Here is a 24,903-nt window from a genome sequence, read left to right on the forward strand (position 1 = left end):
ACAAACACACACCCCACTTGCATTACACAGAACATAAACAAACATCTTACTCTTGTGCACACTAAAGAGATGTGATGCCAGCAAAAGAATGGTGCTTGCTTTTTGTTTTATTAGAATTCATTTTGAATAAAAATTTCATCAACTTTTTCTTTCCCTTCGCAGAAATCACATCCGTGTGATTTTTTTCTGTTCTTCTTTCTGTGTGTCCACTAAGTATCATATAATGTTAGCAATTCAGAAGTCTAATACCTTGTTAAAAGAGAGAGTATGTAAATAATGATGTCTTAAAAAAAAAAAAGAAAAGAAAAAAAAACTTTTTTCTCCCATACTAGGAATATCAATCATTTATAAATTTTAATAAAATTAAATTTTAATAAAATCAAAGAATAAGGATTTAAGAATACAGTATGGAATAGCAGCAGATACAAATATGGCTTCAGTAAGTAAAAAAATACACAGACTATACTTCTTTAAACACATTGTGTAATTACTCCATATCTCCCAATAGAAAAAAAAATACAAAAACAAAAGCAAACAAACCCGCACATTCTAGGACCTTTCCTTTTTTTCTGAGTGGAGGAAAAAGACTAAGGTATAAATGTGTTATTATAATAGTAGCCAGAGCACTATGTGTAACATCCAACCCCCTTGCTTTGCTTGAGTCTAAAAAGCATAGAAATAGGATTAATCATGAGTGATGAATTGGAGCCACTGAGCTCCTAGAACAGCAAAAGGGTCATATCTACATCCTGAAAGATGGATAGATATTTCAGATATTTTCAACTTTGATATAGAACAATACAGGTAGTTCCAGCTAAACTGAAGAAGCAATTTGCCAAAGCAAGTCCCACTCTCCCTCTGCTGAATACAAACCAGGTATCTGTCTAGGTAGATACCAGTTTATCAAACAGGCATCTTCCCTGTATCACAGTGGTGACAACTCACCAAAAAGTAAGCAGCTATTACACAGATATTCACAGTGTTGTACAGCATGGTAATTCCTCATCCTTAAACAGTGTAAATTTTTTTCGCTGGCGATTCAGATTCAAGCAACAAACCTTTCTTTTTGGTCCCACGTTATTCATTCTAATTTGTCTGTTTAAAATATTTAGGAGTGCTCATATGAAAATGATGAATATGCTCATAATTATGTCCATCTTTATAAGATCCAAACCTACACAAAAATATTCACAAAGAAAAATCATTACAATATGCATTAACCCATGCAGTTAAATCATGTACTTTTATAGCATAATCAACATTTCATACAAATGCTCTAGACAGTTCATTTCAGAAAGAGGCCACAAGTCTATTTACATATAAATCATAATCTGTGGAAATGATCTACCTAAAGGTCTCTGAGTTTAACAGAGACATTTAATTACACTGCTTGGATTAATGCCATGGGCATTCTATAAATGGAACTCCATCTGACAAAGGCGAGAGGTGCTTTTTATCCAGTAAAATCCTATACTCTAATTTTCTTCCATTGACTTCAATCAATGACAGAGTCCATCCCTGCAGCATCCAAATACTCAATCCTATTGTTAATATTGCACATTTGCCTTTTGAAACGTATGTGGAGATTTTAAATTTGAGGTCTATCAAGAAGTAGACTTTTCATGACATATTTAAATCTGAAAGCTTTCGCTGCTGACTATTGTGGTAGATAAATTTACACAGGAAAATATAGTGCTTATTTAGAATGTTCTTGCCAACTAGGCATTCTAAAACAGTGATAAGTCTAGTTATTGTAAAAAGTTAAACTTATTCCTAATGAGTATCACTTTTTCTGGATATAGGTGACACAAAGGAAATCAGGACAAGAGAGTCAATCTTGTGACTCTCTTGTCCAGAGTCACCGAAATCCATTGAGAAAAATCTGAACATGTAATGCTGACTTTAGGCAAGCTTCATCACATGGAAAGGACTGTGCAAATCCCTGCTTAGTCAAGAAGCTAGTGATTGCAAAGTAAATAAAAAGGCAGTAAGCTTAGCTGTTAGGTGTATATAAGAAATTAATATATTGTCTACTGTGCACATCTGAAGTAGTAAGTTTCATGTGCTTGGGTTTGTTATCCATAGTGCTAGAAATTGTTCATCTGTGGCAACGTCTACCTGTTGATGACTCTTCCACTAATATAAAATAAATACCTGTCTCTATAGTTCTCTTATTGGTTCAGTGTCGGTAGAATAAAAATGACAGCATTCAAGCATTCTACGTTTTAAAAAGGAGAGTATTTAACATATACACACACACACACATATATATAGTATTTTGCATTTTAAATACTACTATATTAAGACTCTGATTCTCAGATGTGCTGAGAAACATTGGAGATATCTCATCAACTACAAAGTGAGTCACCAGCACTTGGCAAATCTCCCTACCAAACAATTTCAGAAATTAACCATCTGGGAAAAATTGAAATTACCTTTAATTTATGCTACAGTGCAGCAGACTGAATTTCCCAGGACACATGCCAAGTCAATGGAAAAAAATGAATCATATATCAGAAATTTTTGCCTCCTGAACTTCTACACAGCCTGGTATTCCACATGGCCACCCACTTTAGTAAACATATTTTTTCCTAACATTGTTTCCTATAAAAGACAGTGTACATCATTGATATAATTACTTATAAGATACACTGACCTGGGATTGAAATGTATGTCCTCGGGAATTTGGTTGGGATCAATGACAATTCTGTCATTATCAACATAATTATCCAAGTCATCTGGGATTCTAAATTTGGCCATCTGGACTTCTGAATCACTTAGACCAGCATGAGATATGCGGGCATAGCCCAATCTACCAGGAACAAGGAGGGTTAGCTTGAATAAATAACCCAAGGCAATTTTACCTCATTCTTAATATATGAGTTTTGCTTTTTTTTTTCTCCCCCCACTCTGTGAGGGCTATTATTTTTACCTACCAATATATCTTTCTATTTATATGGACATCACTTTCAAAACTCTTGAAGTGTTTAATAACATAAGCACTATTAAACACAATCTCACAAGTAGAAAAACTGAGAATCTGTGGGTGTGAAAGTAAGTTCAAGAACCATTTTTTTCCCCCAACTACTCTTTGAGAAGATACATACTGGTATCATTTCATCAACCTCTTCACTGAGGTATTTTGAAATTCAAGTCAGGAACTCAAGCATCAATGGCATGAGTAACTGGAAAAAAAAAAAACCTGATACAGTTACTTAAGACAGTTACTACTTTTACTTCTGTCAACACTGCAGAATTTGCACAGTTAATTTAGAATAAGCAGAATTCTATTCTGCTACGCATATCACCCGGAGAAGGATTTACAAACAACTTTGCTTTACAAAATACAGAATGCACAGGCCCAGCAGAGGAAAATGCTTACATATGGGCTTACACCCTTAATTTCCACTATACCCAGCATAAAGTTTTGGTGCATTGGATCAGCACTTTTCATGAATAAACCCTACAATCATAGTTCATAATTTGTCTCTTCTGTGTCATTTGCAAATTAGGGCTTAGCCTTCACAATTTTAGGATGAAGCTGCAAAGCCAGAGCTTGGATCTTAGAGAAAAAAAAAGTAATTTTCTGTTACCAAAGCAGGTTAATTTTGCGAACAATATTCAGAATTACAGCAATTCACCCTGAGGCCCATGCTCATTAGGTCACGGTATACCTAACTGGCCAGACATAATTGTTTAGGGATGTAAAACTGCTATGCAAGTTCCTACAGAAACACCTAAAATTTATACCCATAAACATATGCAAAGTCAGTGAATAAATGATCCACTTGGGCATACCTGATTACTCCACGGTACATAATATAACTACACCATCTATCAAGGTCTGTACTGTCAATATCCTACAGGTGGAAGAAAAAAAAAAAAGTCAAGCAAATAAGGCAAGCTTTCCTTAAGGAAGTGCTTTAAATCAGTAATAGAACCGATGTGTAACTCTGCTGTAAAAAAGCATTTTGCCTGAGGCGTAGCAACAAGGCAGAAAGGAAAACAACCCACTACGTCAGACAACATCTGATATTTCCTGACAGACAAGTGAACTGCAGAACGTTCCTCTAAAACAACAGAATGATGCTGAGCATGGGAGAGGCTGGAAGGGAACTCAAGAGGACACCTCAGTCCCAAAGCCGTGCCCAAAGCAGGGCAAACTTCAAGGAGGTAGCTCAAGGCCAATAGAGATTTCATAACTTCTTTGGGCACCTGTTTTAACTCTTGACACCCTCAATGTGATTTTTTTCTTCCATCAGAATTTCCCTTGTGGCAACTTACATTAAAGCATGTGTTCTTGTATTATAGTATATTGTATATATGTTATTATGTATTATATTCTTGTATCTCCATTTAAGTTATCAATTTGAAATTTTAATATTAATTTTGAAAATACAAATTATCTTCAATTGTTCAAAGAAACAATGGCTTAACATTACCTGGACATTTCCATTTTCTATTAATTCGGTATAATCTCTGGATCTAGGAGCTGAAGTGATGTATCCCAGAAACACAACTTGCTTAGAGCTAGTCTTCAACAGCTTTGCAACAGTTATAGCCTGCAGTTTTCGGTCCAAGTCCTCTCTGAAGGAAATTGAAAGACTTTATTATAAATATATTCTAGCTCGGATTCTTTCTGTTATACTAAACTGCATACAAGTCTGACATAATTCTTTTTAATAGCTCAGTATTAAAGTGTGGAAGTCTACAGAGAGCTGACTGATTTGAAATAACCACAGTGTTTGATAAAAGCTACATGCTAGACCCAATTAGTGTTCTCTTTCTAACTATTACATGAACAACTTGTTCTATTGTTATTTTGTTTTTAATAGCAAGCTCATCACTGGGAAATGTGAATTTCTAAGTGCTTTGGTTATCTGAGACTTTCTGTCTGTCTGCACTTTAAATTTAATTGTGCTAGCACAGACTGCCTGGTGCATTACAAAGAGTACACATCTTAACAAAACCCTTTGCTTTTATCATGAAAGCATCACTGTAAGAAGAAGTTTCAAAGTCCGGGTCACAAAACTTATGAAATACAATTTAAGAACTATGTTGTCCCATTAACTTTACTTGCAATATTTGCCAAGTATTCTGTACTCTTTTATAAGATTTACAGAACAGTTTCAACATGATTAATAGCAGATATAGCCTGGTAAAATTTTTTTTGTTTTTTTTTTTCATAATATAATGCAATAATGCTTATGTTTCCACAATTCTTCACATTAATAACTTCTAGAAGTTATGCAAAGTATGTTTTTTTTTTTCTTTTTGTTTATTTGATTAAATACCATCAAGACAACAAGCCGAATTTGGAATCTATAGTCCCCAAAGAAGCTGAAATACTGCTGTGCATTGTGAACACTGATTCCGACTGGGGAAAATGCATTATGCAAAAAGGGCAGAAAGAGAAAAAATAAACAAACAAATAAATAAACATTTAAATAGAAGCCTGGCATAGGCACATATAGAGTTGCCTGCTCTGCTAGGTACTCTTTCCAAAACTATTTCTATCTAAAAGACAGGTTCTTTTAAAGGATACCAGCATTGATATATGCCCACATTTTAAAAAGAGACTAAAAAAAAAAATTTGTCATCCAGTATCCTAGTTTATGTCATCCTGAACAACAGAGACAGCTTTATGTGCTACCTAATTACAAATTAATTCACCTTAAAACACAATTCAGTTTGTACTTGTTTCCCATGTGTCTCCTATTTTCTCCTTCATTGTTATCTCTCTGTGAGGGCAACTAGATTGCTATTTTCCTCTATTTTGACAAATAGTTTCTCAGAAGCAAGTCTAATTATGTATGTGAGGCACAAAATGGAGTGGTTTAGTTAGTGTTCCAATTGAGAGTAATTTTTGACAATTATAAATATATATATAGTAAAAGGGAACTCTATAAACTATTTGCATGCCTGGAGCACAGCTTTTATCCAGGGGATGCAAACAGGAAAGCTCAGTATAGGATGGGATAAAAGGACTCCTATTTTTCAGCAGCTTCTTTATACATTATACTCTACAAGCAACGCATAAATTTGCCACTTGGAAAACTACAATATGAAATACATATATAATATAAATGTAATATATAAATATGAAAAGAAACAGAAAATGTCTAGAGTTTCTAAAAGCTATGCATTATTAATATTCATTACACAGAAGTAATCAAGAAAAAATATATTTTTATCTTTCCATCACATATTTGAGCTACAGGTATAATCTCCCCTCCTTATGGAATATAACGGGGCTCTTCCACACACAGAGTTACACAGACAGTACCCCTAACTAAGACACATCTGTGGCCCTGTTAGCTATTCTGGTTTTGCAGAACAGTGCCTTTGTAGCATAAATATGGGTATTAGGCTCAGCTGAGTTTTCCATGACACTTTCCCCTTAAAAAATGTTTCAAAATTTTTAACCACTTTCTGTGCCATAAACAGTTTCTCCAGCATGCCTTGCTAGAGCCTATCTTATAAGGAAAGATGTTAAAGACTACAGAGCAATTAAAACAGAAGCTCACTAATGACAATTAATGATTCACTTCCTACAATATACACAACAACAAATAAAATACACACTCTTCATTTCCAAAGTGAGCGACAACAAAGTCAATCAGTTTCCCTGTGAAGTTGACAGTCATGGAGATGGCAGGTGCAATTTCTCCCTCTGGAGATGGGAGGAGGTGATGGGTAGATTTTACAATTGGATACCTTGAGAGTGCCATAATCCTACATAAGAATAAAACAAAGCAGTTATATTGTCTAGTTCTTAAATATCATAAAGTTTTTATAAGCAGACAAAAGTGTGAGCTTGACACAAAATTTTGAATAATGATCACACAACTCAAACCATCAGACGATAATTTAACCATCTATGGAAAGTTTTTCTAAATCTATTTTCTTAAAATGATGCTGAAGTAAAAATGTCTAAAACTTATTACCAAATAACTCCTTCACTAAACAGATTTTTAACAAAGTCTCTACGAGCAGGTCACTAATAACAGGGGAAAAAAAGACTCAGGGATCTTTATAGATAAATTGTGAAGGGACAAGAAAGGACTGTTTTTAGGGTGTTTCAGATGAGGATCACCTGAAGACCAGAGTTCCCAAAAACTCCACATGCCCATCCATCAAGAAAAGAATGGTGGTCATTTGATGAATGTATTTACAAAGACACACTATGAATTTTCACATGGAATCCTTCAAAATCAGCATCTGCAGGCATAACAGAATTTGTAGTGCTATTTATTACATCTTATTTAAAGCAGAAAGAGGCAGTAATATTTCTTTAAAGCAGGAGATTGCTCATTCTTTCAGTGTCTATTAGCAACCAACCTTAAAACCACTGTGTCTCAGGTTTTTCAAAATATCTTATGTGGAAAAAAAAAAAAAAAGAAAAGAAAATATGACAGAATGACTTCTCTGCTCCATCCCGCATCATTTCGAGCCAGATTCTGAAAGAGGAAGGGTTTTTTAGATGCAGTTACACTTTCCAATTGCTATTACGTCTTTCAGCCTGAAATCTAAAGTCCTCAAAGCTCCAAAACATAATGAAGAAAGAAGCAAGTCAGATGCAGTATTTGGAAAAGATTTCCAAAACTGTCCACTATATTAAGGGACAGGATTCCACTTCCTGAATTATGAAAGCCAATGTAGCAACCAATACTGTTTAACAAAGAGGAAGCTTCTTCATCTGCAGTACATTTCAATGCTAGTGACTCAGAGACTCTTCTCCAAGACAAGCTCCAACAAGTGATTATGATCACTATTATTCTAATTATTTTTTGTCCATGTTTTAGTGGAGTTAAGAGTTGGGTAACTTATTCACTTGATCGCTTTTCTTCTTCTACAACTGATGACAGAAAAACAAAACCATGAAAAATATTTCTCCTCATTTATTTACTGTCACTGTGTGACAAGATGACTCACCCCCAAGTGTGATCTCTTGTGCTTGGACCAAAATCTGTGTAAAATCCTAGTCTTTCACCAAGCCACATTGTTGGATCATTGTTCCCCATGAATGGTTTAGAAGCATCACTCTCCAGAATAGTGATAAAATCTGCACCTAAAGAGGGGAAAAAAAAAAAAAAAAAAAAAAGTCCTTCCGAATTCATAACCATGTCAATATATGATGTAGTTGGGGCCACTCTTACCCTGCCAAAAGTGATGCCTGACCTTTGGGCCACCAGAGGCCATGCCAACCCCTGATGGAGATACTCAGTATGTGGATGTCACAGCTCCTCCTCCGTGAACAACCAGACGTCCAGGACACTGCACAGCACAGCTGACTGCATATAGGTACCATGCTGCATTTCAGAAGCATTGCACGTCCCGTGCAGAATCAGATTAACCATGCAGCAGTGGGCCTGTTGCTTTGAGTTTAATGAGCAATTGCTACACAAGTTCTTCAGAATTACTTTCATCCACTAACTTGCTATTTCTTTCCGAAGGGTCCAGGGAGAGAGGCATGGGGCTGTTGCTGCCCAAACAATTCATCAGCCCCAGACATGGGGATAGGAAGGATCCCAGCTTCAGTGCACTGGAGATCACAGCAGCCACCACACTTTTCCAGGGGAGTGTGGTCCCTCCCTGTTACATCCAGAGGCCTCTACGTTTTGGCTACAGGGTAGAGTTATCCCATCCTCAAAGGGCTGGCACCTTGGAAATGGCTGTCCAGCCCCGAAGGTTCAAAATTTTATATTTTGTAACCCTTTAAATCTAGGCAAAAACTATCTTCTGCACAAATGGATTTTTGATTGAAGTGATTGTACTGGAACAGCTCATGACTTCAGCAGAAAGCTCCTAGTAGGCACGTGCTCTCGTGTTACTGTGAGAATGGAGTGAGTTACACAGCAAGTGTCCTTGCCTCTAAGTCTCAAAAATAGACGAAGTAGAACAAAAAAATACCTGTCTGATTAAGCAAATTAGCTGATCCTTCCAAATTAGACCATCCTTCATTGTCATATCCAAATCGAAAAGGCCAGATCATAGCAGAGAAGTCTCTTTTAGGAAGCTGAGGAAAAAAAAAAAAGTCAAATACAATTTGGCTTTTACATATGATATCTTCTCAGTCAATGATATCAGATATGAGACATATGTGGCCTCAGAACACATCTTTTAGTCAGTGCATTCTTCTAATAAAACTGAAAGGATTACAAAAATCTACAGATATTGATAATGGCATAGATTTTTCTAACAAAGAGGAGAGAAGTCATGGTAGTTGATTGGAATTTGTATAAGTAACAGTAAGTAAATGAACATTAAGAAAGCCAAGAATATTTTCATCTTTCTCAGAGAAACTATACACTGTTTTCCACATCACAAAGTAGTATAAACTTAGATATGTTATGACAAAAAAAATCAAGTGTGTGTGTGTGTATTCATATTGATTAAGATATACACATATATTTTTTACTCAGCTTGTATCACGTTTTCTGCATCTTTTTTTTTAAATCAGTGACTTCTCTAACAAAAACATTTTCCATCAGAAATACAGATCAAGTGACTAGATCAAGTCAATACAGATCAAGTTTCAAGCGACTATTTCATGTCTACTAGAAAAAAAGAAAACCTCTAATTCATAATTGCACTACTGACATTAATATGATTGAGTTGGTCTTGGTTATAAAACTGAATTTTTAGTTTACATCCAATCAAAACAACTCTAGCTCTAACTTTGAATTAAAATTACTAAATATGCAAACAACACTCAGACAACTTACAAGTAATCTAAATGCTAGAATCAGCTAGCAATAAGCATCCTCAATTGTCACTATCATTACAATATCATCTTTTTTTCCAGCTAGAAAACTAGAACCTTCTAATTTTTATCCATTTCCTTAACTAATTAGTTATGAAACATTAATCTAAGTCAACTAACTTATCGGAGCAGTTCCATTCAGTTATGTATGTAAACACAGAATCACAGAATATCTTAGTGCACCCCACATTGCATTACTATTGCTAGATACTGCTGCGAGGGTCTCCTGTGCACCAAAGAACCCACCTAAGGTGTCACACGCGCACTTCGCAGTGAAGTTACCGTTTCCACAGTACTCACCCCCTGCCCCAGCTTCTGCTTGTAACTTTTATAGCGTAGACCCAGTCCTAGCAAACCAACACCAACAAACAGCCACAACACTTGAAACGGAGAACACAGAAAAAATATTTTAAAACAGTAGCAAATTATCTTCTTACTGTAAGAAAAGAATTGGGTATATTGTCATTCCGAGGTGAGCTATTCACTGGGAATGGAGCATGCTGTGATAACACCATTCCAAAGCAGTTCACACAGGGAAATCTCTATGTGTGCAGACACACTTATGTCCTCCAAAACAGGACAGGCTGAGCAGACTGAATATACCAAATCTACATGGAATACTTGTGTAAAACTGATACCCACTGAAGAATTCATTGTAGGACCTGACTAATAGCATCATGTACACTTTTTTCAGTGTTTTTATTCCTTGTGTTTCAGATACACACATACACAACTTCTATTTTACAAACACAATGTGTGGAAGAAAAATCTAGTTTACTTGACAGGCCTCTAGATGACAAATAGCTATAACCTGGGGCAGATCTCCAGCACAATCCTTTGCTAAGTGTACATTGGCAGATTCTTGCAAAAGCACCGTGGGCTCACAGAATACAAACTCAGGGCTTTCCCATGGCTTCTGGGGCCTTCTAAATAACAGCAGGAGACAGCTAAAGGCTCTCAGGGTTTCCACATTATAATTTCATGATCAAATCCCTCTGTGGTTATTTCACGTGAACAGTGGCATAAAGAATCCCCAATGACTTCATCTAACTCCAATTTATTCTTTCATCGGATCTTTAAAAAGGCATTTAGTTATAAGGATTTTTTTCTGGAATAATTTTACATAAAGTTCCAGCAGTTATATCACAGATGAAAGACGTGATAGAAAGGATGTGTTCTCTATACTAGCAAACACTAAGCAAACCCACACTCTAATTTGTGAAAGTGCTTAAAGGGAAACTGAGAAAAAGAAGAGTCCGGGCACAGTGAAGAGAGTCCAAGTAACGTCACAAAAATCAGCCAGCTGGGGCCGTGCTTTGAAGGCGACGAACAGTATTTTTTAAGTATTTAGTCACTTTTGTGGAGTATTTGGTTTTGGGTTTTTTTGAGTAGTGATGTTAAAACTACTTGCCCTGGTGCTCACATGGCCTCTTATACACAAACACGCTCTTTGATACTCTTCTGGCCCCCAAGGACACAGAGGAAAGGTCTTTATGAAGCCCCCTGAGACAGCCCTGGCAAGTGGGGAAGCGCCGTTGTCTCCACTCGCCAAACAAGCTACAACAAGGCATGCAAGAGATACGTAACATGATCCAAGGTCACCCAGAAAAAAACAGACGCAGGAACCTGAACCTCACGGATACTGATTCTGGAGGCTTAACATGCCATAACCACTCCGTGTTTGTTTGTTTTCTCCTTTTTTTTTTTTTTCCCCCTTTTACCATACTTTATGCTGCATGTTTCCTTAGAAAAACAAAACTAGCAATGAAAACATTTCAGGTTGAAATGATCACAGAAAAATACTTGAAAATATTGTCTGAGTGGATCACACAGATTCAAAAAAAAAAAAAAAGGCAGCAAAAGAACTCACCCATTTTAGTTACTTTTCAGAATCTAAGAAAAAAACCACATACTTATCACCTGGTGATTTGGGGTCCCTAGCTACAGTGCCAAGGAAGGAGACAACAAGGATTTAATGAGGATGGAACCTGCTCTGAACACGCGGCAGGCGGACAGGACAGCAGAGCAGTAGCAGCCACCACAGGCTTTGTAGAGCTGCCTCCTCCCACAGGAGGGGACTTGCAAAACACAGGCCCTGCCAGGCCAGAGTCCCATCCCACAGGCAGCCAGCTGACACAAGGGCTCATGCTGAAATACTCAAAATCAATATACAACTCAAAAGCTGGCAAATCATTCTCATCTTCTGTAAACGTAGATAATAAAACTCAAGATCTAGAGAAGATGTTCTAAAACATCTGAGCAAAAACACTCTACTGTTTATTCTTTCTCATCACACAATTTTGCTAGTGTCATGTAAGAAACAAGGTAAAATTATACTTACATAGTTTAATATAGTTTATACTCTTTTTGAGTAGTGGCTTTTGGTTGCTTTTCACTTCAAAGATAGAACTAAGATCTTTCGTGGATCCTGTTAGAATACCTATCCCAATGCATAACATGAGAAACCCTGTAAAAATAAAGTCATTAGTTTCTTTTTTATGGAGTTTATACATATTATACAAGACTGTAACGCACTAGCTAGGAATTTACGAATGCAGCATTTACAATCTCCAACAAGACAATGAGCCAACCCACAAGCAGAGATAAATGCCATATCAAAATGCACTAATGTAGTAGACATAAGAGATATATGATAAAGATCCTGCTTATCATTGTCATAGTATTCACTCGTGCCTGGAGCAATTCAACAATAACACAGTATTTTAATTTACATTGTTCCACTTGTTGACATCAGCATTGCTTGCAAAAAAAAAATGAGCTAGTGACACTAAGTATCCCACCAATTATAAATATTTCAAAACAGGAGTATTCCAATAGGAATTTAAAATTAAGAATATCTAAAACTCCCCTGAACATCCATTTTACAAAGAAAAAAAATGAAGTGAATTATATTTTTTCTTTTTTTTTTTCTTCAGTAAGCTGATTCTAGGACTTAAGAAACCTGAAGCAGAAGAGTGAACCAAAACAACAGGACCTGAGAGAGAGCAGGCACACACATGGTACAACCCTGTTAAGCCTCTTTTGAGCACCTCATAACTGAGGAGCAAATGAAAAGCTAGTAAAAACGTGTAGGCAAAACCCCCAGGACTACCCAGGACTGGAGTGAGCTCTGACATACAGCCCACCTTTGCATCTTTGAGCCTCAGCACAAGGGGGGACTACTGACACCCTGACTCCAACCTGCACAGAACCCAGGGCACCCTCAGTCATCGCAGTCAAGCAAAGACTGGGCTAACAGCACTTCAGTATCATGTCATGGCTTTGGAGAATAGCCTAGCACACAGTGGGTAGATTAGGTTAGGTGCTTCCAGACCCTACTGACAGCTACATTAATGAAGACAAAATAATCGTTATTCATCATTTTCTTGTTGCCCTTACCCATTGCAATAGTTGTAGTAAAGGTCTGTAAACTGGGAACCTGGCTCTAGAGCAACAAGGAGAGGGGTGCGCGCACACAACACACACAACTTTCTCCAAAGCAGACGGATGCAAATCCATTAAAGCCAATGCAGGAGCCGGGATCTGACCCTGAGCATTATGTTACACCTCTGTGAAGCAGCACATAAGTTTTGAATATAACCATCTTACTTTCATTGCCATTTTTCCCAGTGCGGCTCCCTACCCAAACTGCAGTAAGAAAAAGGCAGGATATTGGACAGGAAGAAAGAGCAAGGAATAGTACTTGCACCTGAAAGAAACCAGAAAAGAACAGGAAGTTTGCCAAAAAGCTAAGCTCTAAGGGAGAAAGTGCAGTAACAAATAAACAGTATCATGGTATATGAAAAGCTTTTACAAGCAACGAGGCAGCATCAAACATCCAAAGACTGGATTCTCAGGCAGAATAAATTCACGCAGTGCCATCAACTGAAATAGACTCAGCTCACATCATTTTTTTTGCCACATAAAAGAAAGTTATGTCTACGTCTGCATTATGGCCCAAAGATAACGCCAGCTTAATTAATCACAAGTATGTATTTCAAAAGAAGTGAAAGAGAAACAGTTCTTTTTTCTCTCATAGTATTACTCAAGAAAGTATGCTATACTTCTCTACCACATCCTTTCTTCATATAACTTTAAAAAATGAACTGAAAAAAAAATTCTACAAATCTCTCATAGTGATTTCAGAACAAAGAAAACTCCAATAAAACTGAAGAAACCCTCCTCAAAACATATACAAACTCTGAAAATGTTTGTTGTGATATTTGAAATACTGCACAGAGAGACTAAAAAATGGAATGACAGAAAGTGGTTGCAAAGCATACCTGAAATCCTAAATCATCACAGCAACAAGTCAAATCCAGTATTTGTTACCCATTTACAAAATATATACTATAGAATGTCATACATTTAGGTCAAGACAATGTTTAGCAATCTTTAAACACTATCAGTGAAAAATGCTATTGAAACATGTTAACAACCTTTAGAAACATGATGTGGAAGACAAAACCAGGAAGGGTTTCATTTCCACTCCTCCACTTTCATCAAGGAGTCTTTTACTAAAATCTTCCTATCTGCTTTTCTCAGTTCTTCCTCTGTGGTAAATACCTGCCACTTTCTATTCTTCTCTCTTGTCTGCATGTTTCTGAGAGCGCGGGCTTCTCAGCATTGCATCAAATACACTGCAGTGGCCACCAAGCTCAAGGCAGCGTCACATGGAAATGCAAGGGCAGGTCTCAAAAGCAGACTGGCTAGGGCAGGTCTCAAAAGCAGACTGGCTAGAAGAGCCAGGAGGCTGCACTCTGCCCTTCAGAGCAGGGCTAATAATGCACTGACCTATGTTGCTGTTCCAGAGAGGCTTTTCAGTCTTCATAAAACCCTGAGTTTCCAGCAAACAGACTGTCATTTGAAGTACCAGGCTGCTACCTGGTGTAGTTTACAGCTGCAGTCACACCCCGGATTAGAGAAAAGCAAAATATTTTTAGGGTGACTGATTAACACACTTTTTCTCCAATTGTGTACTGGGTCAAGAGAGTTGCTTTTTTTTTCCCCATTTTTATCATTTTTCCACAGCTTAATTGCATTTTCTGCCTACATTTTAAAATATTTTCAAATATTTTAACAGTTGAGAAACAAGCAGGTTTTTCTTGTTTGCTACATGCCTGATTTTCTCATAGAAACTGAGCAAATCAAATAGGAATTGAACACTTAGAAAGACTAGTTCCACTAGATTCACTTTAAACATCTGGCTGAAGCTAAAGCCCTCATATTTGTCTCTGTTCATAGCCATAAATGTACCTAAAAGAAGGTGGGATTTTTCTCTAGCATAAATTCCTCCAGGTACAAATTTATAAGCAGTACACCATACACAGAAGAATAACTCAAGAACATAGGCCAACATGGCTGTAGTCATGGCTTTCCCAGGATGAGGGCAACGGATGAAGCGTCCAGCCAGCTGGGGCCACACACTCATAGTAAAGAGAGCAAGAATACTGCCTGCAACAGCAGCGCTCCAGGTCTGCAAATAAAGGAGACCAGCCGAGGACGTTACACCTGTGAAGGGACAGAAAAGAATGGAGTGAGTTGCAGTCAGCTACATTATCTGCCTTCTTGTTATTCATAGTCTCTCTGGGAAAAGAAAAATTTAAAGAAAAAGATTGGAAAATGTAAGTGTGCCCTGCAGCCATGAGAACTGCTGCACTGTAAGGATGTTTTTTTCCTATAGCCAAAGACAGCCTCTCACTTATCTCAACATCTCATTCTTTTAAAGAGTGTTTTTCCAGTTGCAGACAGTACAGCAAAAGCTGCAAAGAAACTTCATCAGATGCAAAATCCCCACAGGCTTAGCTACATAAGGTCACCCCAGCACAACACACAGATCATGCTGTTTTTAAGAGATTAACAGGTAAAAAGCAGGACCTGCTATGAACCTGTTCTGACAGAACACATAAAGAATGAAATGGGTTCAGGCGAAGAAAAAAATATTCCTTTTCCTGACCTACTCTCCCCTCTAGATAGCCGTATGACCAACAGAACTAAGGTAACTAAAGATAACTATTCATATTTTACCAACTGCAAGATCTTTATTTTGCCACACACAAACTTAGTCCACAGTAAGGTTTTAGTGTTCAAGGTTGAGGAAAATGACTTCAAAAATAGCTGTCAGCTCCAGCACACCCTGATCCCTTACCCACCACCTTAAACCCGCTGTGGGCAAAAATATTTTGCCCCATCAGGTCTCAGCTGCTCTCAGGAGAGCAATACTCTCTGCATTAGCCTTATCCAGCTGCTCAGACACAGAGATAAAGTGGAATGGACTCCAAGGGCATAAATAAAGTGAGTAAGGGAACAGAAGCAAAACTTTGGCTCATGATTTGCACCTACCTATAAGAAACCAGGCAAAACTGGTAACAGACGACCAACTCCAAAATGACAGCATCAATCCATGAGCCAGTCCCAACAGAACTATACCTCTAATACAAAAAATAAGGGAAAAGAAAGCCAGTATTCACAAAAGAACTTTTAGATACACAAGCAAGAATGCTTGGTAACATTTTATAATCCTTTTTTTTTTTAGGTAGTTCTGACCCGAGCACAGCGTATCTTTACCTCACATTATGCTGCTTTTTTCTCCCCTTTGCAGTCAAATCAAAACTACCCAGTTGAAATTAACGGCATTTTATCATAGTGTACAAGTGAACTATGTTTGGCAGTAGAAGCACACCACTGAAATATTTTAACAGAAGAAAAAAATAATAACTGGGATAAAAATCAGAGGGAGGAATACACCCCGAACAGAAATATTTTCTTCACTTCAAGAAGGGGACACCAGAGCACCTAGCATTGCTGACAAATTTGGAGAAATCTTGCGTGTTCTATCTCCAAATTATTAACTATGTCACCTGCAGCTACATCAAGCTGGCCATCAGGTTAACTAATCCAGTTTCCTTCTAGATTTTGCAACTTGGGTGAGCAATGCATAGCATTAAGACTAAATTTTCTCCAACCAAAACTATTTATGCATGACCTTTACTACAGCAAACCATTTATTTTTTTCTAACATGCATTTCCAAAGTGATCTGATTTCCTACTACATTCCCACTGAAGTCAACTCCTAGATTCATTTACTGCATATTACAGATGTTTCGCTTCCTTCATAAATCCTTGAATCTCAGTCTTAATTTAAAAAAGAAAGTTTTTTATAATGTGACAGTGCAGATTTTATTACTATTGAAATTAAATAAAAATCATTCTGAATTAGAGAATCTTAAGGTATGTTCGTACAGAAGCAATGCTCAGAGATATGTAATAACATCAATGAATGAGGAGGACTGAGTGAATACTTCTCAGACACTACTCACAAAGTACCTTTACATATAAAGTACCCACTTGATTTTACAAGGATTCTTATACTACTCCCATCTGCTAACTGAGCCACTTCCAGTATTCCATTAAGTAATATGACATATTTGCCCTCCCTCTCTGGAAAAAAAAATGAAGTTGAATGTCTTGATATTGTTTAAGTTTAATTTGTGCCACTCAGTGTGGCACATTTACTACTTTGTTCAAACAATAAGAACTAGCCACACTTACCCATATGGATTAGGATCTGGGCCTGTATGTGGATGTCCACTGACTGCCCATCTAGAAACTAGTGAGACCTCCCCAAATATCCAGACAGTGAGGAACATGAGGCTGCCAAAAGCAAATCCTGAAAAAAGCCAGTTCAATGGCGGAGTAGTTCCTCGAACTGCATTACCAGTTTTATTACTTGTTTCTTGTTTCTTCCTGTCTCCACCTAGAATAAGAGTAGGAATGCAGTTGATCAAAGCATGAAATAGTATTAGAAAGAGTTATTAAGAAAAAGACATACCAAGAGCACAACATATTCAGAATAAATTACTGGCTCAGACACAAAAGCTAACTTATCTGATCCTTCACGAGAAGAGGAAAAAGTCTCTAAAACAGGTTCCTAGAAAAAGGCACTCACCTCATGTGCAAAAATGGCAATCTGGCCCTACGATCATTCATACTATTGGAATTTAAATCATTAAATGGCCTTTGAAAATCAGCAGAAAAGTTATTAGCATTTATTTAGAGGATTCTGTTCTCTGAAACCCTAACCTCTGATAAGAACAAAACCTGACACTTCAGAAGAAGCCAGAAATAAGCTCCCTTCCCTCTCTCCTCTTTTTTTCCATGCACTTTAGATCCTCTCTTCTCTAAGGAAAAATTAGTGTCTTTACCTGCATCGATCATGCTGTTCTGTCAACTCAGAAGCATTTTAAAACACTCATAACATTTTCCTTAAGCTAAGTTTGTGTTGTTGAAGATAACTAAACAGAGGACAGATACTTTGTCTACAATTATAGTACTACACTACACTTGAGGGTACTCCAAAGCAAAGAAATAGACCATGCTTTTTACTATGCAAACAACATAATTATATATTCCTAATGACAAAAAAAAAAAAACCTATTATTATCAAAATAGCTTTTCCTGAAGTATTACATATTACTGGAATATAAAAGTACTGAAGATGAGGTTTTAAATCCAGGCATCCAAAATTAGACAACACAATTTATAAATGAAAATGATCAGATTCCTGCATGTGTTTAGAGACATGCCACTGATCTCAGTGGCACATTCGCAGCTTCTAGGACAAAATGCACTGTCCAGAGTTTAATACATCAGACTCCCAGTGTTTTTGGGCTGCTAGAAAAAGCACATGATATTTCTTATTTTTTATTTGTGACTCAGATTCTAGAAGGTATGGGTACAAAAAGAAGCCACAACAAAGTTTTTAACAACTTCCAAGCATTCCTGAAAATAGTTTCTCTATTAGATATATCTGTTGGATGATACAGTGGTGTCTTGTCATCAGCATTCATTTAGTCATCTGCATTTCCTAGCAACACTATAGCTGCTGTATATTCCCTTCCTAATTTGCAATGAAAGAGCTCACTTATTTTATGTCATGCAACACACAAGTCTACATACAATATATTAATTCCAATTTATATCCACTTACACTTATTTTCACTTATATACGGTCTTGTATTTCAATGAATTAATTCAGGTTATACTAAGAAGGTATTTCTGAGGACTTAGCATGAGCTATCTTAATTATCCAACCCAACAGTGACTGTTTTTCTTGGCAATGCTACCTTCACAGTTTTAAATGTGATTAGCGGCCCTCCCTGTCGTGACACTGTGCAGAGACTGAGAATTCAGGCAAATTTTCAACAAGACATCCTGCTCCCTCCTCCAATTCTTCCTATTTATTTTCCCACATCAGCTGTTCCTCAGCTTTGTCCTATCTCCCCTTCTCTGACAAACTGAAACTTTCAGAGAAACTGAAAGAGTTAAGAAAAGAACAGATCCCACAGCTGCTTCATGCTGGGGAGAGCATAACCCATTCTGGTTTTACAGGTCAGGTTATTCTTTTGTTTGTCTAACTGCTGCGTTATTGATATTGAAACAGGTCATCAGTTCCAACATCAACTCTTTACAGCTTCTATGAATTGTAGCACTGATTCTGCCATTTTATTGGCAAATAAAAGCATGCTATGGTTTGCAAGGTCACCAGACTGGAGGCAAAACAAGGAAAGAGCAGCAGCGAAATCAGTGACACATACACAGGTATGACTTAGGTTGTTCTAACCACAAAGTTGAATCTTCTTTCCTGTGATACTCTTACCTGAATAAATTTGCTCCACTGCTGCTATAAAACCAAGTGTCAGTACAACAGCGTTGGCAGCTTGTGAGCTCCAGACTGGGTTTAGAGATGCATACCAGATCCGAAGAACAAGTAGCATTACCTTGCCTAGAATGAAGCCCCATAGCCTGATGAACCTGTAAGAACCAGATTTCGAGCACTTACGCGTTGGGGAAAAAAAAAAAAAAAAACTTTATTACTTGAAAAAAATACAATAAAAAGAAGCCATTCACAACCCCATCAATGTAAAAAATACCTTTGTAAACTGTTTCCTGACCACCATGTTACTGTTTGAACCAGCAATGAGGAAGAAACACCTGCAGCCAAGATGAATAGTCTAGCTGAAGCACTTGGTGCCTGATATGATGCTAAACTTCCTACAAACAAACACATACATTTTGCTTTAATGGGCAATAGAGATCAGGTAATAAGGATTTCCTGTGAAACCTTTTTTTTTCTGCAATATTAATGGCCACACATTCATCTGAAAATACTACATCTTTTTAAACAAAAGACATGTAGGCACGGACCACAAAGGGCTACACAGCACTCGCATTATAGCAGTTATTATCAACAGAAAATAAATATGTAAAAAGATTATCCAAGACTGCAGTTACTGCCTCTGTTTAGATACTAGTGGTAATTGATCCCATAACTAGATATTTGGATAAAATATCTAAGTGTATCATGCCTCTGAGCAGTGGGCTGATATAACTCAAAAGCTCTAAAACTTGGTGTTTATCCTCTCTGGGAAGAAATACTCAGCACATATTGCACTGAGTTTAATAAGCAACTGACCTTACTGGGTGAGAAGACTTTCCCTGACTCAGTATCCAGTATGAGAGGGGAGTGAAACAGCAGCATAGTTCACCTCCCTGCCAGAGACTGTAGCTCCCCAGACCAATGGAAGAGACTGTTGGGTGCAGCTCTGTCATCTCCCAAGGCACAGTGAACTCACCTTTAGCAGCAGTTTAACAGCTACCAAGTTACCAACTGGCTACAGGCCACACATGTTCTTATAACTTCACAGTTGGAGCAGGAACTTCTCACCCAGCATGGAAGCAACAGGAGATGAAACAGCTTTTGCTGCCCAACGTTTGGTAAGTGAACTTGTGTCAAACTCGAAGAGTCTTTAAGCAAAGAGGGATAGAAATGGAGCTGCTGACTCATGGTCTCTGGCAACACATGCCAGGAATCCTCCAACTGTCTCTTTGCAGGGATGGCAGGCAGAAATCAAAGGCGGTTTAAGTCCCTAACCCGAGCGAAGATGCACTTGCACGGACTTCACCACAGGTTGTTTAACATGCACAGATTTCAGTTGCCAACTTGTGTTGAAACGCCCAGCTCTGCCTCATCAAATCTTTCTGCACTTGCACTAGACAAATTAAATCCGGCATGGATTTACCTACTTATATTGCAGACACACCTTCTGCTGAGGTAGCACACCCAAAATGTAAATATATCTATCCAAACATACAAATATCCTCTGTGTGTTGTCTGGAGACATAGATACAAATAGACACAATGATAGGGGATTTTTTTTTTTTTTAATGACAAACAAAGTTGAAGAGCATGGAAGGATACAGAAATCAAAACAAAAGCTCTAGAAAAAATAAAACTTCCTTTAAAAAAAAACAGGAAAAGAGCGAAATAAACTTATGGATAAGCGATGAGCCTTTTCTATCCAACACAAGAATCCCCAAATCCCTAGGCAATCTGCTTTTAGTCGAGCATGAAGAATTTCCTTTTTTTTTTTTTTTTAATTGTGAAATTAAAGATTGGAATGGAGTGCGGTACGTATTGTGTAGCTTGGTCTGCCTGATATTGTTCAAAAAGCCCCAGAGAAAGGCCATGGCCTTTCTGAAAAGGGAGGAAGATCAAAACAAGGGGAAAGCAAGAAGTATCTATGAACAGAGAACAGAAAGGTTGAAAAATGGTTGAAAAAAAAAGGAGGACAAGAAGCACAGTAAGTCAGGATAGGAAGAATTTAAGTGACAGGGCAGAATGATGACAAATACAGAGATCAATTTGGAAAGACCAACCACTCATCACTGCTTTTGCAAGGACATCTGGAAAACTTAAAGCAGTTTAAGGACAGACAGTAGGGAGGCAAGTGAAGGCTGACAGTCACCACTGCTGGCTAAATTCTTTGCTGGGGACAAAGAGGCTTAGGAAGATGCTCTTACTTCTTCCCCAAATAATGAAGTTCACCACACAACAACAGCAAGGAGAGGAGAATGAACAGTAGGGCTAAGACAAGAAGCCAACAATATTGAGTGTCCAGGAGACAGCTCAGGGGGACACGATTGCTGTGAGCATCGGAGACGCCCAAACCAGGGACAAAGGGAACATCACAGCTCCACACAGTAAACTTTGGGCGAGGATGGAAATAAGTATCTTCGCTTTCTCCTGCTATGTAGCTAGAGACCTGTTACCACCTCTGTTAATACACCCCAGATGTCTATGGGAGATGCTAGTTTTTTTGTTTGTTTGTTTTTTAAAGTTAATGTATTTAGGAGCTTGTGATGCATATAAGAAGACAGACATAAACAAGCAATCTTTATGCAGCACTATAGGCCTGTCACTACTCTTTATTTAGCAGAAGAAGCATTACATGCAGGAAGGAGACCCTTTCACCTCCTCAGTAACTCACTTCCAAGCTAGGCTGTAGCTGCTAAACCTCCCATCAAACTTGCAGAAAATCAACAGGAGCCAAGACCTGCTCAGTTAGCTGAGGATCCAAGAGGCAAGACCAGATGAAATAGAGTTGGAAGATAGAAAACATTTAGGCAGGCATTTGTAGAAGGAAAATGAGCAAGAAAGCACTGGAGACTTGATTTAGTGAGAAGCACGCAGGATAAAGGAAGTTTTATCTTGAATTTAAAAATTGATCTGTCTTCCCGTATAACAGAGAATATGAAACTCATCTCACATTCACAGTGAGTCTATAACCCCACCAAATATGCTACAGGCATATAAATACATTCAGCCACAACGAAGTATGTCAGTGCTCAGAAAATAAATCAGAAAGTTAAAAAAAAATAAAAATAACCCCATCTTTTTACCCTTGTACACAAGACAGATTACTTTTGTAATAGCCATACCCAAGCCATTGTGAAACACAGAGAACCAGTTTAAAACAAAACAGCAAACAAACCAAAGTAACAACAACAAAAAAAATCACTTGCTTGACTGATTTTTATGTAATATTGAAAACACTTTTTCTTACTGGGTATGACTTGTACTAATTTAAAAGCTTCTAGAAATAAAATTGAAATTAAATTAGCTTTTAATTATGCAGTACTATTACAAAGAAATTCAAGAAGTATTCCTCTGCTTGCATCTAAAAGCTTAAGACAAGCATGAATTTGTGAGGGAGGAAAGAACTTTTACCCCATAAATGATTTTATCAGCTTCTAATTTTATAAGAATCACTGGATTTTTAAGACAATTTGGTATGTTTATGCTTATGCCCAGACAACAAAGGTGGAATTTACAGAACACTACAGTGAATACTTACTTACCAACCATAGCCAGTCTCAGAAGGGCTAGGATATACTTGTTGTTAGCCAGCTTCCAAAAAGGACCAATTATCAAGAACGCTGGAGAAAGGAACGCAACAGCAGAAATCTCTACACCGGTGAGTGCCAGTGTCTGAAGGGGGAAGTAATAGATCATCGGTGGCAGTGCATGGTAAAGAGACCAAGAAATATAGCCTAAAAATATAAAGAAATACCATATATTTTCCGCAACATGGTTTCCCGGAGACTAAATCTATATATATATATACACACACATATAATTTCTAAATGTAGAATATTAAATATATTTGAAAGTAATTTGGGCAACAATAGTAGTTTTTCCACAAAGAAATATTCACTATTTTGAGTTAAGTAAATACAGGAGCTAGAATGCTGAGAAGCAGCGAGCTCTTCTCCCGCTCATGAAGTTGATCTTTGGGAGAACCTGCTCAGTCCTGGAAAGGGACAGTGTTCAGAGGGGATAACGCTGGGTAGCCAGCGACGCAGCCGAGACACATGGTGGCTCGGTGAGCTGTTCTAGTGCTGGGCGCTCCTGCCCCGCTTGGTCTACCCGTTCGGTCCGCAGGGATGAACCCCACTGCTCTAAAGCCGCGTTACTCGCGCTAGCGTTTCCCATTCGCGCTGTGGGAGATGCCGGTGGCCCGCGGGCAGGAGGCCTGGTGACCACCTCGGCATCGCGCCACGGGGTGCGAGGCGGCAGGGCACATGGCAGACCAGTTCTACGAGCAAGAGCACAAACGTTTAAGCAAAAGCACACAATAAATCCAAGAGGTGTCAAGCAGCCAAAAAGCATTACGGCACAGAAATTTAAAAAAAAAAAAAAAAAAAAAAGATGTAGTGCAGTAAAACCCAAGGGGGACGCAAACCAGCGACCATAAGCAATTCCTGTCGCTGCTAGAGTTCATTCCGAAGCGCCACAAGCCGCAGCAAGGGCAAGCCGAAGCTCGCGTGCCCGGGGAGCAGCGGCAGCGCGGGTGCCGTTAACCGCCGCCCCGCCGGGCAACCGCCGCCCGCGCCCCCCGCCGCCACCACCTACCCAGCAGGGTCTCGCAGAGCGCGACCTTCCACAGGGCGAACATGTCGCGCCGGGCGGGAGCCTCGCGGGAGCCTCGTCCCTCCCGCCCCGGCGCCGGGCGGGGCAGCGGGCGCAGCGGCCGCGCCGCCCCTCGCGGCCCGCCCGGCACGCGGCGGCCCCGGCGCGCGGGCGCCTCCTGCGGCCCTTGGCAGCTGTGGGACAGAAAGTCCTGTAGCTTTGGGATCTCACTGGCCTTTTTTGTTCCCCTTTTAAAGCAGTTGGACTATCAATCACTGTGCTTGCCTGCCACTTATGTTTCCATTCAGTAGGAGCAGATAAATAGGGCAGTGCCTCAGCAGTGCAGTGCTGATGTACCGTAACTTACCCTTTGGATACGTGTGGCAGGAACAGGACCAGCAGCAGTCACTAACTGGAGAGCATGGTTGGATGGGGACTGTGCTGACAACAGAATAAGCTAGTGTCAAATCACTGAAACTAGAGCATGGACCTCACTTGACGCATGACCATAATCCATACAACCCTGTCACACTTGTTTTGCCCCCCTTCCATGTCATCTCAATCTTATTTTTCACTTCAAGCTTATCTAGGGAAAAAAAATCACCCTAATGTTAAAATGATCTATTAATCAGTATCTATTAATCTACTCTGCAGTCCAATGAGGCTTGGCTAACCATAACATTTCCCTCGAATTTTGGTTGATGCTTTGAAAACATGCTGATATTTCAAACCTCCACAAAAGAATTGAAGTATTTTGATAGGAAAAAAAACATCCTCTCTTGGGAAAGGGGGATAACACTCACATATATAATAATTTCTCCTCTCTTTCCTCCAAGTTCTAGGTCACCTACTAAATGCATCTTTCAGTTAAGGAACCTCATTGCAG

The 24,903-nt window shown here is 38.4% G+C and overlaps 1 protein-coding gene across 1 annotated transcript; it reads right to left on the reverse strand.

The window, feature by feature from the left end:
- Nucleotides 1-1,086: 1,086 nt before the first annotated feature.
- Nucleotides 1,087-24,092, reverse strand: CWH43 (cell wall biogenesis 43 C-terminal homolog). Its single transcript, XM_088524742.1, has 16 exons — nt 24,021-24,092; nt 22,967-23,158; nt 19,699-19,819; nt 19,425-19,579; nt 17,318-17,522; nt 16,109-16,197; nt 15,023-15,277; nt 12,108-12,233; nt 10,067-10,146; nt 8,914-9,019; nt 7,936-8,071; nt 6,586-6,735; nt 4,443-4,587; nt 3,799-3,860; nt 2,657-2,812; nt 1,087-1,174 (listed from the first exon to the last, which is right to left on the reverse strand). Exons 1-16 carry the CDS (start codon nt 24,061-24,063, stop codon nt 1,087-1,089), a joined length of 2,109 nt encoding a protein of 702 aa, XP_088380868.1. The 5' UTR covers nt 24,064-24,092.
- Nucleotides 24,093-24,903: the final 811 nt, after the last annotated feature.

The sequence above is a fragment of the Tinamus guttatus genome, unplaced genomic scaffold (assembly GCF_059628265.1).
Source record: "Tinamus guttatus ecotype Peru unplaced genomic scaffold, ASM5962826v1 Tinamus_guttatus_pri_ptg000213l, whole genome shotgun sequence".
In the NCBI taxonomy this organism is placed as follows: Eukaryota; Metazoa; Chordata; class Aves; order Tinamiformes; family Tinamidae; genus Tinamus; species Tinamus guttatus.